Source organism: Telopea speciosissima, chromosome 2 (assembly GCF_018873765.1).
Source record: "Telopea speciosissima isolate NSW1024214 ecotype Mountain lineage chromosome 2, Tspe_v1, whole genome shotgun sequence".
In the NCBI taxonomy this organism is placed as follows: domain Eukaryota; kingdom Viridiplantae; phylum Streptophyta; class Magnoliopsida; order Proteales; family Proteaceae; genus Telopea; species Telopea speciosissima.
In genome coordinates this window covers 67,629,382-67,644,251 of record NC_057917.1, presented here as the reverse complement: position 1 = coordinate 67,644,251, position 14,870 = coordinate 67,629,382, and the positions used below count along the sequence as shown (strand labels likewise).

Sequence of the window (14,870 nt, the reverse complement as noted above, 5' to 3'; positions counted from 1 at the left end):
AACAAAAAAGGCGATTGTTTATGTTTTTTGGGTTGATATGGTTTGCTGTGCAGTGTGTATAATAAACAAGGTTATAAGCCCATTTGTGGGGCTAGCTTGCCATCTTACAATGTACATAATATAGATATAGCAAATTATTTATGGTTTCATTTGGAAGTAGTACACAGATATTTAGCTTGCCATCTTAATATGCGGATTCTAGTGTACTAATGATGTGAGAAAATACTATAATTAATTTAAGGGGTTTATCACAACGTGACCATGACAGGAACAGATCTGAGAAGTCCCAAACCTCGTGGAAAAGTATGGCTGGCAATGGGACCACATCCAAGACAAGTAAGCCCAGGTGTATTGCCCAACAGTTTCTTCAACAACCCATGGGCCAGCTTGAGCCCAACTTGACATTTCTTTTAACTTATACATTCCTCATAAGAATCTTGTTGGCTCCGATTTGTCTAGTTGCAAGTAAAGAGATGAGAAGGAAAGCTCAGTTTTGAAAAGGGGGGGAACTTACATAGACCTTACCAACAACAACATCCAAGCCTTATCCCAACTTAATGGGATCGGCTACATGGATCTTATAAGAAAGAATAAAATAATAATAAAGAAGTTAAAAGAAGGGGGAGGGGCAAACAATAAGTCCGGATCCTCTACTTTTGCCTGCCCCTACTTTTGTGTGCGTCCTACACACAATGGGGTGTGCAAAGATCACCTTACCCCTGCCCGAGCGCCTTGCTTGAGTGGGGGTTAGGCGGTCTTTGCCCGCCTCGTTGTGTGTAGGGCGCACACAGAAGTAAGGGTAGGCAAAAGTAGAGGATGTCGATTCGCAAACAACATTGACACAATCTCTATGCCATTGACCCTTCTTTAACTACTTACCGTTTCTTAACTGCTCAACATTTTACACTAGGTCACGAAAAGGAGTGTAATACAAAAAACAGCATCACAACAACAAAGACCAACTAAATGGGGCCGACCACTTGAATCTTTGATCTCCAGTTAGTTCTATTTGAGGTCATATTAGGAGCAAGCCTAAGCTAAGCATTTTCTTCATCACGTCTCCTAAGGTTATCTTAGGGTTGCCCTTGATTCTTTTTGTTCCTTCAATCAAGATCATGGCGCTTCTCCAAATTGGGGCCCCTGAAAGCCTCCGTTGGACATGACCATACAACCGTAAACGACTCTCTCTACATAGACCTTACCATATTTGCTAATTATACTTTCTAAGTAATTTTCTTTTTCTTTTTCGGGTTTACCTATTTATGAGTATCCCTATGGAACTTTTACTGCAACTGTTTAGATGATACTGAGGGGGAAGAGGGGGAGTCTAATGGCATAACGTGAAGATATGCCCTGTGACCTCCTGGACACCTGCATTCTATTGGAGGGTACTAATCAACTGCACTAACTGTTGTCTTTCTTACTATACTTTTCTATTTATTTTTGGTAAACCTTATTATACTTTTTATGTCATAGGAAAATGGTTACAAAATAAAATGAAATTTTAATACTTAAAATTAGAATGTAAAGTCATGTAAGATAATGTTTACAAAAGTTTCCAATTTAGTATTGATTTGATTTCAATTTTTTGCCCTCTTGCACACCAGATGGAGCCATAAGACAGTCCCCCCCCCCCCCCCCCACCCTGGGATCGAATGCTTAGAATAGCTTAAACTTTGTAATGCTACCATCATTAAAAATGAATTGAAAAAGGGGGGAAAACACTTTGTGTCACTGCCTTTCTTTGGAGACCATTTGTCTTGGCATAAAATGGGTTCAACTAAAAAAATAATGTATGACTCTCACTTGTAGAGTTTGTTTAATTGCAATAACTAGAACATGAAGATCCACAGTGGGGTCCCCCCCCTCCCCCAAAGAAAATTAGAGTGGAGCCTATTATTTAATGTTCAAAACCTGAAAATTAAAGTAAATGAAGTAATATTTCCCCTTCTTTATTCTACTTATGGGCATTTTTAGATGGAAAAAAAATTGAGTGGAAAAGTGAAACCAAATTAAATTAAAAAGATCCCCCCCACAAAAAAAAAAAAAATCAATTAGGAATTTAAAATGTGTAAGCAGGGCCTTGCTTACACATTGGTTTTTGTACAAACAATAGTAAGGTTCCATTTGTCTTGGCATAAAATGGGTTCAACTAAAACAAAGAATGCATGATTCTTAATTTTAGAATTTGTTTAATTGCAATAAGCAGAGACATTAAGATCTACAGAAGGTCCCCCCCCCCCCTCCCTCCTCTAAAAATAAATAAAGTGGGAACCCATTGTTTTATGTTCAAGATCTGTAATTAAAGTAAAGGAAATAAAATATTTCTCATTCTTTATTCTACTTCTGGCCATTTTTAGATGGAAAAAAAAACAAAAATGAGGACACCCCACCAAAAATCCTCTGTAGTACCCGGCGGGACGGCGGTACAGCAGAGGCCATGTGTGCCATGTGTGTCACATGGCCTCTGCTGTGCCGTCGGATGTGCACCGCCATCCTGCCGGTTTCAGAGGATCCTGGTCCCCACCCCACCCCACCCAACCCAAAAAAACAAAAAAAAAAAAATCCAAAAGGGGTAGTGGAATCCAAGCCTTGTCAAAATTACACAAGGCCTGCACCTTGGCTCCTCCTTTTAGGCTGACCAGTGACCATCTCCAGCATAAAAAATCAAGACAAGTCCGGTAAGATACAGTATGGATTTCCAAATTAAAGTGAAAGACTCATAGTTTGTTAACAAAATATTTCTTAATTGCATAACTGTGGGTTTAGAAAGATAGATTTCCCAGATATTTGAGTGGATTTAAGTTAAAAGTCACTTAAACCCACTACTACACTGCAACAAATGGGGAGCTAATCTCCCTGCTTCACGTAGTTATTCCCATGACATGAATCTTAAAAGCATCTCTAAATCTCGTACCTTGAGAACACATTCTTTAGATAAAGTTTCAAATGGTGATGTAAAGCCGTATTAATTGATTTATTAATGATCCCATAACCATTATATCTAAGCATCCACTCTCACAATACTATGAATTCTCACGCTCAATGGATTCTGATATAGTGACACTACTTGTGTGGTACTCACAACAAAGCTAGCTAATGCCACACCATTTGTGGACTAATAGAGAATTAATATTGCTAATAAACCACTCAAAATAAAGGTTAGAAAAAGATGTAGGACCTTAAATCACCCCAAATCTTGCATTACCACATAAAATATATATAAACAAACATCTAAAACTGTTTGACAACAATGTTTAAAGATTAATTATTTGAAAAAGAAGAATTCAGTCACATCACCTCCTTTAAATTAAATTAATCTTCAAAATTTGAGAACTTTGAAGTGATCATCATCTCAAAGAGAGATGGTACATCTCTATCGTTCTTGACAGTTTGATAATAAAGGAAGTTAGGGGTGCAATTGATATTTATTTTAAGGATAGTATTGTGAATGATAAATTCCTCCTGATTCAATGGCTCTTGATCAATGCTTGACTTATAAGATAACTCTCACTTGATCCTATTTTGAATTACATATTTGTAAATTTTCTCATTGTTTTCACTTTACATTTTTTGTTGCAAAGGTGATTATGAAAAAAAAAAATGATGTGTAGATTTGTTCTTGCAATACTATCAATAGAAATTGAAATGTAAAAGAGTTTGAATCAAAATCAAGGTCAAATTTTTTTTTTTCATTTGCCTTTTTCAATACATCATTTAAAATGATATAAATTTGAAGGGGGAAATAAATAAAGCACATGATGGAGTATAGTTCAGTTGCAACATCAGCATCACTAAGAATATGGGCAGTGGATTAATATTGTTATAGATAAATTAATATTATTTATTAATAAAAATAAAAATAATAAAAATATAAATTATAATACTATATAAATATATGATTATGATATGAATAAAAAATAAAAGGAGATTATAGCATTTGGTAGAATATTTATCGTATAATATAGTGTCATAAGTACGATATAATAACAATGGCAATAAACGATATAAATAATGATAATCTTCTATAGAATGGGTATTAGTGTAATAATATTAATAACAATATTTCATTTTTTTTAAATAAAAGAATGTTGGTACTATGTATTGTTTCAAGATAAAGTTATGAGGTAAGATATTATTATTATTGTTGTTGTTGTTGTTATTATGACTATTATTAGTACTAATAGCTATTACTACTATAACTACAATTGCTAATTATTACTATAATTATCATCATTATTATTTACTCATGAGAAGTACTATTAATGTTGTTGTTACTATTAGTTACATTATTAATTTCTCTCCAATTTCAACAAGATATACAATAATTCTCAAAAAATTTTCTTATTTATTATATTATTAACCCTAGCTAATGTTTTTGTTACTATTAATTAGTTAATTTATCTCTAATTTCGATTATATATAATAAAAAAATTCTCAAATATCTTTAATTTTCTTATTTTGTTGTATTATTGATCCACTTTCCTTTCAAACCAATATAAGCTTTTTTTTATTGTACTTAACAAGCCACTACTCCAATTAAAAGTAAGACAAAGAAATATGGATCAACAAAATAATAGCAAATGATGAGAGATAGTCCAGGTTGCTTACTCATAGGGAAAACTTTATCATACCCCCATAAAGTGATTGGAGAACCAAATGATGTTATTATTAAAATAAATTAAGTTATTCAAAATGACCATTGACTAGATTTCTTATCGCAAAATAAATATTTAAAAGGAGAGGTGGGCCACATTATGGATGGGTGGTTGCTATAATATGTAAGACCACTGTAATATACAAGAAATCATTTAGCGACCACACAATTTGCGTTAATATATAGTATATATAAAAGTAAGTTCTTGGGTCAGATGGGTGGGCATTTGATTCTATAGTACAGCTTTGGAACACTTTAATGTCCAGTAAAATTAATAATTGTATGAAACACATTTTCCTTCTAGATATGTATTGTGACGTTTTGGAAAGGATAGATTTAGAAAATGATGGGAACTAAATACAATTATTTTTATCAATAGTACAAATAAAATTCGACTAGTTGTATTATTTGTATTAAGAAGGTTATTAAAGATGTCTTAGGCGAATTGAAAGAAAAATATCATTTATCTTGAGAGACTTGATGGTGGGACGATGATGTTCAAACAACCATTAAGAATAAGAAAGGAAATTTTAAGATAAAGCAAATGATTAAGGATGTAAAAGATCTACAAAGGTACAAATTTGTTAAAAAATAAACTAAGAAGATTGTGGGAAAAGCAACGACGAAGAAATATGAAGATCTTTATAACAATTAAAGCATAAAAGATGGGGAGAAAACTATTTATAAGATAGTTAAAGTGAGGAAAATGAAGAGTAGAGATCTCGATCATGGTAGATGTATTAAAAGTGAAGATGGTAAAGTACTAATAAGATATAAGGGCATTAAGAAGACATATGAAGGTTATTGCTACAGCTACGAAATGAAGACATTTCGAACAACAATGTTATGAAAGATTGCATTATCCATCAAGACACTACATGTCGTAGATATATACAAAGAATTAGGGTGGCTGAAGTAAAAGAAGCTTTAAGCTAGGAGGATGAAAATAGGCAAGGCACAAGGACTAGATGAGATCCCAATAGCAGTGTGGAAAAGCTTAGGAATCATTGGTTTATTTTGACTAACCGAGCTATTTAATAAAATTATGAGCACAAGAAAAATGTCAATTGAATGAAGAAGAAGCATCGTGGTTCTAATTTACAAAAATCAACGATGATAATCAGGGTTGCAATAACTATAGAGGCATAAAACTGATGAACATACTAAGAAATTGTGGGAGAAGGTTATTGAAATCCACTTGAAACAAGAACCTATTATTACGGAGAACAAATTTGGTTTTATACTAAGAAGATCCACGATTGAAGCTATTTACCTAGATAGTAGACTTATGTAAAAATTTAGAGATTGCAAAAAAGATTTTCATATGGTATTTATTGACCTACAAAAAGTTTTATGACTCCCTAGAGAGTTAATTTACCAAGTACTAGAAAAGAAAATATTTCAAGTAAATACATGGACATAATTAAATATATGTACTGTGAAGGGCCAAGGTAGTGAATTTTCAATTATAATTTGGTTACATCAACACTCAACTTTGCCCTTATTTGTTTGCGCTTATCATGAATGATTTACTAGAGACATTCAAGATGAGGTTCCTTGGTGTATGTTTTTTGCTGATGATATTGTTTTGGTGGACAAGACAAAAATAGGGATTAACACCAAGTTAGAGTTATGATGATAAACTTTGGGAAGAAGATGTTTTAAGATAAGTAGAATTAAGACGGACTATATAGTGTGTAGATTTGGTTACACTAGGACGGATAATGAGATGGTAAAAATTGATGAGAGAGAGAGAGAGAGAGAGAGAGAGAAAGTTATATAAAGTGATTACTTTAGATATCTTAGCTCAATCATAAATTAAAAAAATAATATAAAAGATGAGGTTTTAGAGAGAATTAAAATACAATGAATGATTTAGAGAGGAGAGTCTTATAAAAATGATTGTTGGTCACGGATAGGATTGAATGATTTAGAGAGGAGAGTCTTATAAAAATGATTGTTGGTCACGGATAGGATTTGTGCATCCAAACTTAATGGAATCATTTCATTATATGTGGTTTAAAAAACACTGCCTTAGAATGGTGTTTTCAAAGTTGGAAAACTTCGAATCACCTATTCAGATACCCATTGCCCTACAGCCCTAGTAATGGTGTTGAAATTGAAACTGAAACTGAAGCCGCCGGCCGACTTCTGTGCTATATTTCCTGTCAACCTTAAGCACAGAGGTCCCTGAGGTCCCTAATCGGCAATAGTCCCTAAGAAGAACAGTTGCAGATGTAAGGTTTCCCCCAAAAGCAGGAACTACTATACTATATTCATGAGGAAAAACTAGAAGTCAACGGACGGTAACTGATTAAAAAAATGAAGGAAGAGAGAGATATCAAATCAGAAATGGGTCATTTCTTGAAAACCTAAAATGATGACGGCAGAGATGTGACTCCACCTGGATCTTTGGATCTGGTCCAAATAAACTAGATGCCCATAAGGGGAAAAATTCCATTCTACATGCTTCCCAAAGCAGCATAAATGCTTGAAAACCATGAATTGGGTGATTTGGTATCCAACACTTTAGAATACAATAACTAATCGCTTCTCTTTATTGTATTTTAATTTCTACATAACTACCTTGTTTCTTTTAATTAATATAAAATAAATTAAAAAAGCATGTTTTATGGAAATTTCAGATTGTTGCTAGAGATATCAAGTAGTTGTTTGATTCTCTAGCTAGGAAGACTCTCTCAATGATCAATCCAAAAAAACAGAAAGAAAATAAGGGAATTCGGACTACCTACCTATACGTGAATGCTTCACATACAGTTTGGTGAAAATATGTGTTCTTTTGCTTTTTTAAATATCCTTCAATGTTACCATTAAAAGTGCTTCAAGGGAGATTTATAGAAGTAAAAAAAGATATATGTCATCTTGAAAAACATGAAGCAATCGCATACTGTAAGTGATCCAGACTCGTAATAAGAAAGGAGAAAAGAGAGATCAAAGACTACCAAAGGGCTTCTAAGGAAGATTTCCCTCTTTCATCCAAGAGGGTTGAATTCCATGCAAAAATTGTGAATGAATACCTTTAGGGGGGGGGGGGGGGGGCAAAGCCTATTTGCATTGCCTGCTGAGGAAGCCTTTCCTTGTCCACTTAAATAGTAGTGCCACAAGCTAGGGTGATGTAGTAATTTTGATTGTGCTACAAATAAGGTATCATATAGATTAGCATTTGTCAAACAATTGCAGTCAAATTTAATCGTAAAACACTCATGTACTACTATTTTCTACTATTTTTAACCATCCATTTATTACAACCTATTTTTTTGAAAGTTCAAGTTTTTAAATGGATTCTTGAATATTTTTTTTGTTGCCACAGTTGCCAATTCTAATAAGATTTGACATAATATACCAAAATTGCACTCCTAATCTACCATGTGGCAATATTAATACCTTATATAGAGGCTTCTCTAAGAGGGTTGTTATGAAAATCATAACACTACAGTTATGTTTGTTTGGCAAGAAACTAGTTGTTTGTTTGTCTAAAGAAAAGAAAAGAAAAGAAAAAAGGAATATTCTTCTATCAAATTCAAAATCACTTGGATATGGTGAAATTTACTTTCTTCATTCTCACAAAGTTTCTTCCACAATTCTAAGATTTTGCAAGTAAATGGTATTTGATAAATGAATATTTGTACGGTCATATACGTACGCAACTGTCGCTTAAGTTATAGACATAAAATGACAACTCTGTCATACCATTTTTGTCCCCTCCTGCTTAGTTAAAAGGTCAAAATGCCATACATGACCATGCACAAAAACCAAACCCATTTTAATTTTGACTTCTCTTTTCTTTCCTTGATACTTTTCCTTTTGTTTTATTCCCCTCCCCCCATACATTTCCTTGCTAAACAAACACAGTCATAAAGTATTGATACAATATACCCACAAGGAAAAGAAACACTTTTTGCTTGTATACACTCTTCGTGGTTGCATTGAAATACGAAGAAAAGGAAGAGAATGAAGAAAAAAAAGAAAGGAGAGCATGAAAAACCTGCTATCAAGATCCGATCCTTGAGTTCCAAGAGGAGCATGAAAAAACTGCATTGCTTGGAACCCTCACCATGCATAAAAAGTTATAAAGCCACAGTCCCCTCCAAAGCTTAGAAGCTCTTAATGACGACCAAACCCACATTGGCTAATGAATGCTCATCAGTTGTTGATGAACCAAACCTACCAACAGAATATCAGCCTCTTTCTCTCTCTCTCTCTCCTACTAGTTGTTCTATGTCGCTGTCCCAATCCCACTCTGAGTTTAAAAAGTCTAAAAATCACTCAAGGGGTCACAAAGCAAAGAAATTTCGATGGCCACACAGTGCACACCACATTTGGTGGCTCCCCTCTGATTCATCATATGCCCTTTTTGAGGCTTTGGTTTGAGCTGGGTCCTGTCCTCGCCATTAGCCACTCACCTTCTGGCTTCTCCAACACTGCAACCAAAAAGCTCCTCTTTTGAGCTCCACTTAGAGTGTACGGGTATACCTGCTTTTCATTCTCATTGATGCTATATATCTCCTCCACCTCAACTTATTATTGCTTCGATGAGCTCGACCGGCCACCTACTTCATTGTACCTTGTTTATGGCAGTGATTAGTGAAGGACAATGATGTGAAGAGAGACACTTGGCCTGGTTGGCCATCACAATTCCCACATATGTTGCCGAAATGACATGGATCACCAACACACCAGATATGGGTTTCTATGGTTGCAGGCAAGTCTTACGAAATCAGAGATGATTTGCGATTTCTGGGTCTTCTGGATTTAGCATAGCAAATAGCAATGCTGTCTTTTTTAACACTCACGTTCAGGTTTTCACAGTATTGGTTTGGTTCTTCAGAGGAGAAAACACAGCAAAAGTAGCATATGACATTACTATACAGAAAGCTAGTAGGGAACTTTTTCAACCTTTTTCTCGATTGAGAACAACTTCAACTTGGCTACAAAACCACAACCACCCCTATATTGCAACTGTTCATAGACAAAGACTTCTCATCTGCTCCCCAAAATCCCACACTTTTGGACAAGATTGAAGTTTTTAACATTGATAGAGATGTTAAAAGGTCTTTCAATTCATTTTGGGGGGTTTGAGGAAGTTTGTTAAAGAAATAACAGTTGTGAAAGAAATAAGAACAGTTACAAAACAATCACAGTAAGATCCATTATCAACCTTCCCATTACAGAACGACCATTCTTTCTGTTTCTCACAAGAAGAAAAGACCTCTCTCTTTTTTTCATTTTTGGAATGTGAAAGCAACGGCTGGTTCAAATCAAAAGCAGTAAACGGGAGAAACCAGAGCATAGTAACGTACCATTCAAATCTTCCTCCATCCCCATGAAGAGAGCATTTTTTCGTATCATCATGGATTGACTTCCCAATAGAGAGAATTCTCAGTGGGGTTCTTAAGATGGAAAAGATGATGGCATCATTAGAACAAACAAGTCTTTCTTTTCCTCACAAAACTAAACATTAAGGAAAGACATCCAAAACAGAATTCCAAGTCTCACAGTAGCAGAGAAATCAAACAAAGATTGAACAAAGTAGAGCTCACAGAGCTCATCTAAACAGGAAAGTTAGAAACATAAAATTAACAAACTCATGCAAGCTAACCGGGGATAAAACAACCTGAATCCACATAGTGACACAGATCTCTTCTTCCCACGGTCAGCCATTGGTGCAAGAAACCGAAAATCTCCCCTCCCTTCTTCCTCCTCTTTACAGATTCCTACCACAGCTCGTTTCATGAAAAGCTCCATCACGATAGAGAATCCCTGAGACAAAATATGGGAGAAAAGACAGACGGGTAGAGCGAAAATGTCGATTACTGGATGAAGATAAATAATTGAAACAATTTATGATATGGGTATGGGACATTTACCAGGCGAAGGGAGAATTCCAGTTTGTTCACTCAATGGCGAGAAGCAGAGGAGGCAGAGGACGGCTTGTCGGAGACAGCGTCGTGCTCCTCTTCACCTTGAATTCGTGCAGGGATGCGGAAGCCAGAAAATCCGCCGGAGGCAAATCCGTTGCCAGAGATGGACGATCGATGATGGATTGAAGCTGCCAGATGATTATGATGATGATCGGAGGCGGAAATCTGCGGGTCTATCCAAGCGCGAACTGAAGGTGAGTTACTGGACTGAAGGGGTCCCCTCTGTGAAAAGAACTGGCTTTGGCCCAGAGACGGTTGCGGCAGCGGCGGTGAATGGAAGACGAATCCTCCTTCACCTCCTCCTGAGCTGCTGCTTGTATCCGTTCCGGCATTCCAAGAGACCGTTCTCTGATATTGTGTGTCCGTCGCTGTCTGCTGCTGCTGCTGCGGCTGCTCAGACCAAGCGTCGGAGGTAGAATCAAATGCCAAAGGAGCTGAACAAGAGAAAAGGTCCTGTTCGGCCGAAGGATTAGGCTGTGGATGGTGGTGTGGCTGCTGCTGGTGGAGAAGAATTGGGTCTTGTAATGACTGAAGGGAGAGACGAAGATCTTGGGCTTGGCTGCTGGTTCTGGAGATTAGGTCTGGTGGGTAATTCTGGAAATTGATGGAATACGAAGATGTAGCAGCGCCCATTGGGAAGAAGGATTTTATGGTGTCGGCAATGGAGTCGGAGTCTAGAGAAGGCGGAAGGAAGCTGGAGCTATGGCTGGGATTGTTCATCTGCTGCTGCTGAAAACCAAACCCAGAACCCGCTGGCTCGGCAGCAGCCATTGGCCTCTTACTCGAACCAACTACTGCAGCGTCGCTTTTGTACAGGAAATGAAGTCTGTTTTCCTCTTCGTGGCCTTGGTCGACAGGATTAGTAGCAGTGTTGGCGGAAGGAGCAGCTGCAGCACTGCTAGTGGTGGTGGTTGGGGTCCAAGCAGGACGCTGGGCGAGCTCGTCTATGGAGGCCTTGGCCTTCTTGATGAGCCAATCGACGGCCTTGCTGGGTCGGTCGTAGCCCAGTCGATCCTGAACGTCGTAGAACTGAATGGCAGTGTGAGCAGACAAGCGGACCCTCCGGTCGCGAGGACCCTTTGCAGTGCAGACCTTGCTGTGCCTGTCTTTCCTCCCCGTGGATCGCACAATGTGGCCTCCTTGCACTTCTACGATCTCTCCTCCTCCTCCGTTGGCAGCGGCGGCGGCTCTCAGCCCCAATCTCGACGACGGTTGGTGGTGCTGACTCTCTTCCATCTTCTCCCCCAATCTCGCATATTCGATACCCCTCGGCTGCTCCGAAGAAGATGCCAAAGTAGCAGTAGTAGTAGGAGGGGATGCAGATGGGAAGTAAGATCGCTTTTTGCGGGGTTTGGTCTGGTGGGTATGGGTTTGGGCGTCTAATGCTTCTCCATCCAATCTTCCATAGAAGTGCTGCAGTTGTTCTTGCTGCTGCTGCTGCTGCTGATAGTGTTGTTGCTGAAGATGATAGCCATGAAAGTGAAACCCTTGTTGCTGCTGCAACTGGAGCGGTTGTTGCAGGCGCAGACGATGTAGTTCTTCTTCTTCGGAACGATTTTGGTCCTCTTCGTCGTCGTCTTCTACTAGTCTTGTTGGTTTTAGAGATTGGTGGAGATGGTGCCTCTGAAGCTGCTGCTGCTGCTGATGATGATGATTCCTCTGAGGATCCAGACTCAGACCCCTCTTGTTTCCTTGTTCCAGCTTTTGATTTCTTTTTGAACTTTTTCTTATTACTGATGATTACCCGCACTGTCCCTTGTTGGCTCACTCCACGAGTCCTCTTGCCCTTTGTGTTGCTTAATCTGTTTCTCCTGCAGCTGCCACCACTCTGAAGCCTGATCCTGCTGCTGCTGCCTCTTCCAGAAGGCCTTGCCATTCAACTCTCTAAATTCCATCACCCGACAGAAAGCTAGACAATACTGCCACCGTTTTTCCCTTTCCGTCTTTAGTTTGGGGGAGGGAGGAGGGGGGGGGGGGGGGGGGGCTGGGAGCCCCCTCTAATCTCTCTCTTCTTCTCTCTTTTCTCTACCTATCTATTCAAGTTTATCTCCTCAACCCATATCTCTCTCCTTCTCTAAAGAAAGGCTAATGGAAAAGCTGGTCTTTTGATGGGTCTCTCTCCTTAGAAGGGGGGTTACATGTACTACGGGGTTACATGTAGTACCCACCAGCACGACACAGAGAGAAAGACTCAAAAGAAAAAGACCTGTATAAGACTGCAACACGGCTAACGTGCACCTGAACAAGCAAACTCAGAACACCTAAAAACTCCGATAACTCAGATGGGTTTGCAGGGAAATCCTCGGCTTCTCCCTCATCATATTTTGGGAAAAGATTAATAGAATGAGAGAGGGAGAGAGAGAGAGAGAGAGGGAATGGAACAGTAAAATGAAAGAGGAATTCTTTGAAGGCCTATGGGAACCGTTGATGCCTTTTGCAGAGGACCGCAGTGTTCGGTCAGAAAATAGATTAAAGATCTTTCTCGTGATCTCAGCAAAGGAAGTTTCCCTACTTCACTCGCTCACTCAGCTCATCTCTCTCACTCGCCAACTTGGCTACTCGCCTCTCTTTCTCTGTCTCATTCACACCAATTTTACTTTTTTCTCTCGAAAATTTGAATCTCTCTCTACCTTTACACAGAAAATATAGTTAGAACCGTTGGTTACGGCTTAAGTGTTTCAACTTTCAAGCTTAGATCATCCCCGTCAGCTCAATCTCCACAGTTCCACAGGCCCAGTCTCAGACCCACACTTCCTCCCCCGTCCCTAAAATCGAAAGTGACCTCTTACAGCTTTTCGGATTTTTAGCTCTCTTTCTGTAACGATTTACTCCTACTCCCCTAATTAAAATTATCCCGCTCCCCTCCCCTCCCCCCGGGCTATACTGCTCTGTGGGGTCAATTCTAAACCTGCAGATGCCTATTCAACTGGATCTTCTTTTACTTTTTTGGTAGATATTCAACTGGATCATGGGTCTGTGGGTAGACCATGATTCAAAGAAACAAAATTACAAAATGGTGAAGCATAGAAGAAGTATGAAGGTGTTTTACCAAAAAAAAAAAAAAGGGAAGAAAAACAAGTACGAAGGTGTTGTATAAATAATCCCAACAGCCCAGCAAACCAAATCTGCTTAGAAAGATGATAACAGATAAAATAATGCCACATAGATTCATTACATATTTGAACAAAGGGCAAACAGGGATTAGGGGGGGGGGGGGGGTGGGGTGGGGGAAGACCATGCCAGGTTAGAATGGTGTGCATCGGCCACAATGATGACCTAGGCGATTGAGATGTTGGTCTCGATCGGGCCAATCCAAAGCACCTTTCTAATTTATTGGAGTGGCCACCTAGGTTTAGGGTCCTACAACCCTTAGATGTTTCCCCCGGGGAAGAAAAGTGCCTCCCAGGATAGATAAGGCAATGGTCAATCCTAAAGACTTGGTGAGGGAGCAGGTTCCGTATTAAGAAGGCATTAGCCACCTAGTCTCACTCGACCGATGACCGGTCTTTTTGGACCATGCAACATTCTATGTACTGGCCGGCGAGGAAGTTTGCATAGGGTGCAGGCCATGTTTTTCCATCCTACTGCTCGAGGCGATTACCTGGCCATGTTCGCATCAATGTCCAATTTCCCTGACCCTTCCATCACAGTTGTTTCAAGCACATTATGGATATACCCTCAACCTCTTCGTCCTCCTACAAGCATATGAGCTTTTCTCGTGGAAAGGAGGAGATTGTTTTGCCTTTGATCCTTCTTCATACATCTCTCGCACGAATGCACAGATGTGAACGCGGGTTTCGGTCAGAAGATCAAGTCGCCAAGAGAGCCGAACCAAATTTCTCCAATGAGTCCCTCATGCTAGGATGAGGCCTTGGAACTGGCCTGATGAGTGAAAGAGGGTCTATTCTCGAGGAATCTCCTTGTTCATTTTCATCATGCAAATTAATTTATTTAATCTACATAAAAAATGGAATTGATAGGTATATTTCCAACATATATCTCAATTTTGTAATTAGCCAAAAGTATTGTTGGAGCGTTTTAAAGATAAGTTCTGTTATTGGTGAAGCTTGATCTCAGTCTAGAAAGTGCATTGGGAAATCTTCAGAGGGTCATTTTGGCCTTGAATCGCATCCAGATGGCCTTAAAAATTCATGTAGTTTTGTAGAGCTCGTCGAGACTTTTGAAATGATATGTATTTTGACATATGTTCAGTTCTGGTCCGACCCAGACCAGATGATCTTTTTTATATCTAGGGGTATTTCTATATTTTT

The 14,870-nt window shown here is 38.5% G+C and overlaps 1 protein-coding gene across 1 annotated transcript; it reads right to left on the bottom strand.

Annotated features, from left to right (window-relative positions):
• Positions 1–10,094: 10,094 nt before the first annotated feature.
• On the bottom strand, positions 10,095–12,502 carry LOC122652002 (transcription factor TCP4-like). Its single transcript, XM_043845617.1, has 2 exons — positions 10,546–12,502; positions 10,095–10,438 (listed from the first exon to the last, which is right to left on the bottom strand). Exon 1 carries the CDS (start codon positions 11,833–11,835, stop codon positions 10,576–10,578), a length of 1,260 nt encoding a protein of 419 aa, XP_043701552.1. The 5' UTR covers positions 11,836–12,502; the 3' UTR covers positions 10,095–10,438; positions 10,546–10,575.
• Positions 12,503–14,870: the final 2,368 nt, after the last annotated feature.

Bases quoted from the DNA above. Each gene is read 5' to 3' on its own strand.
- LOC122652002 (XM_043845617.1), bottom strand. From the start codon at position 11,835: ATGGAAGAGAGTCAGCACCACCAACCGTCGTCGAGATTGGGGCTGAGA.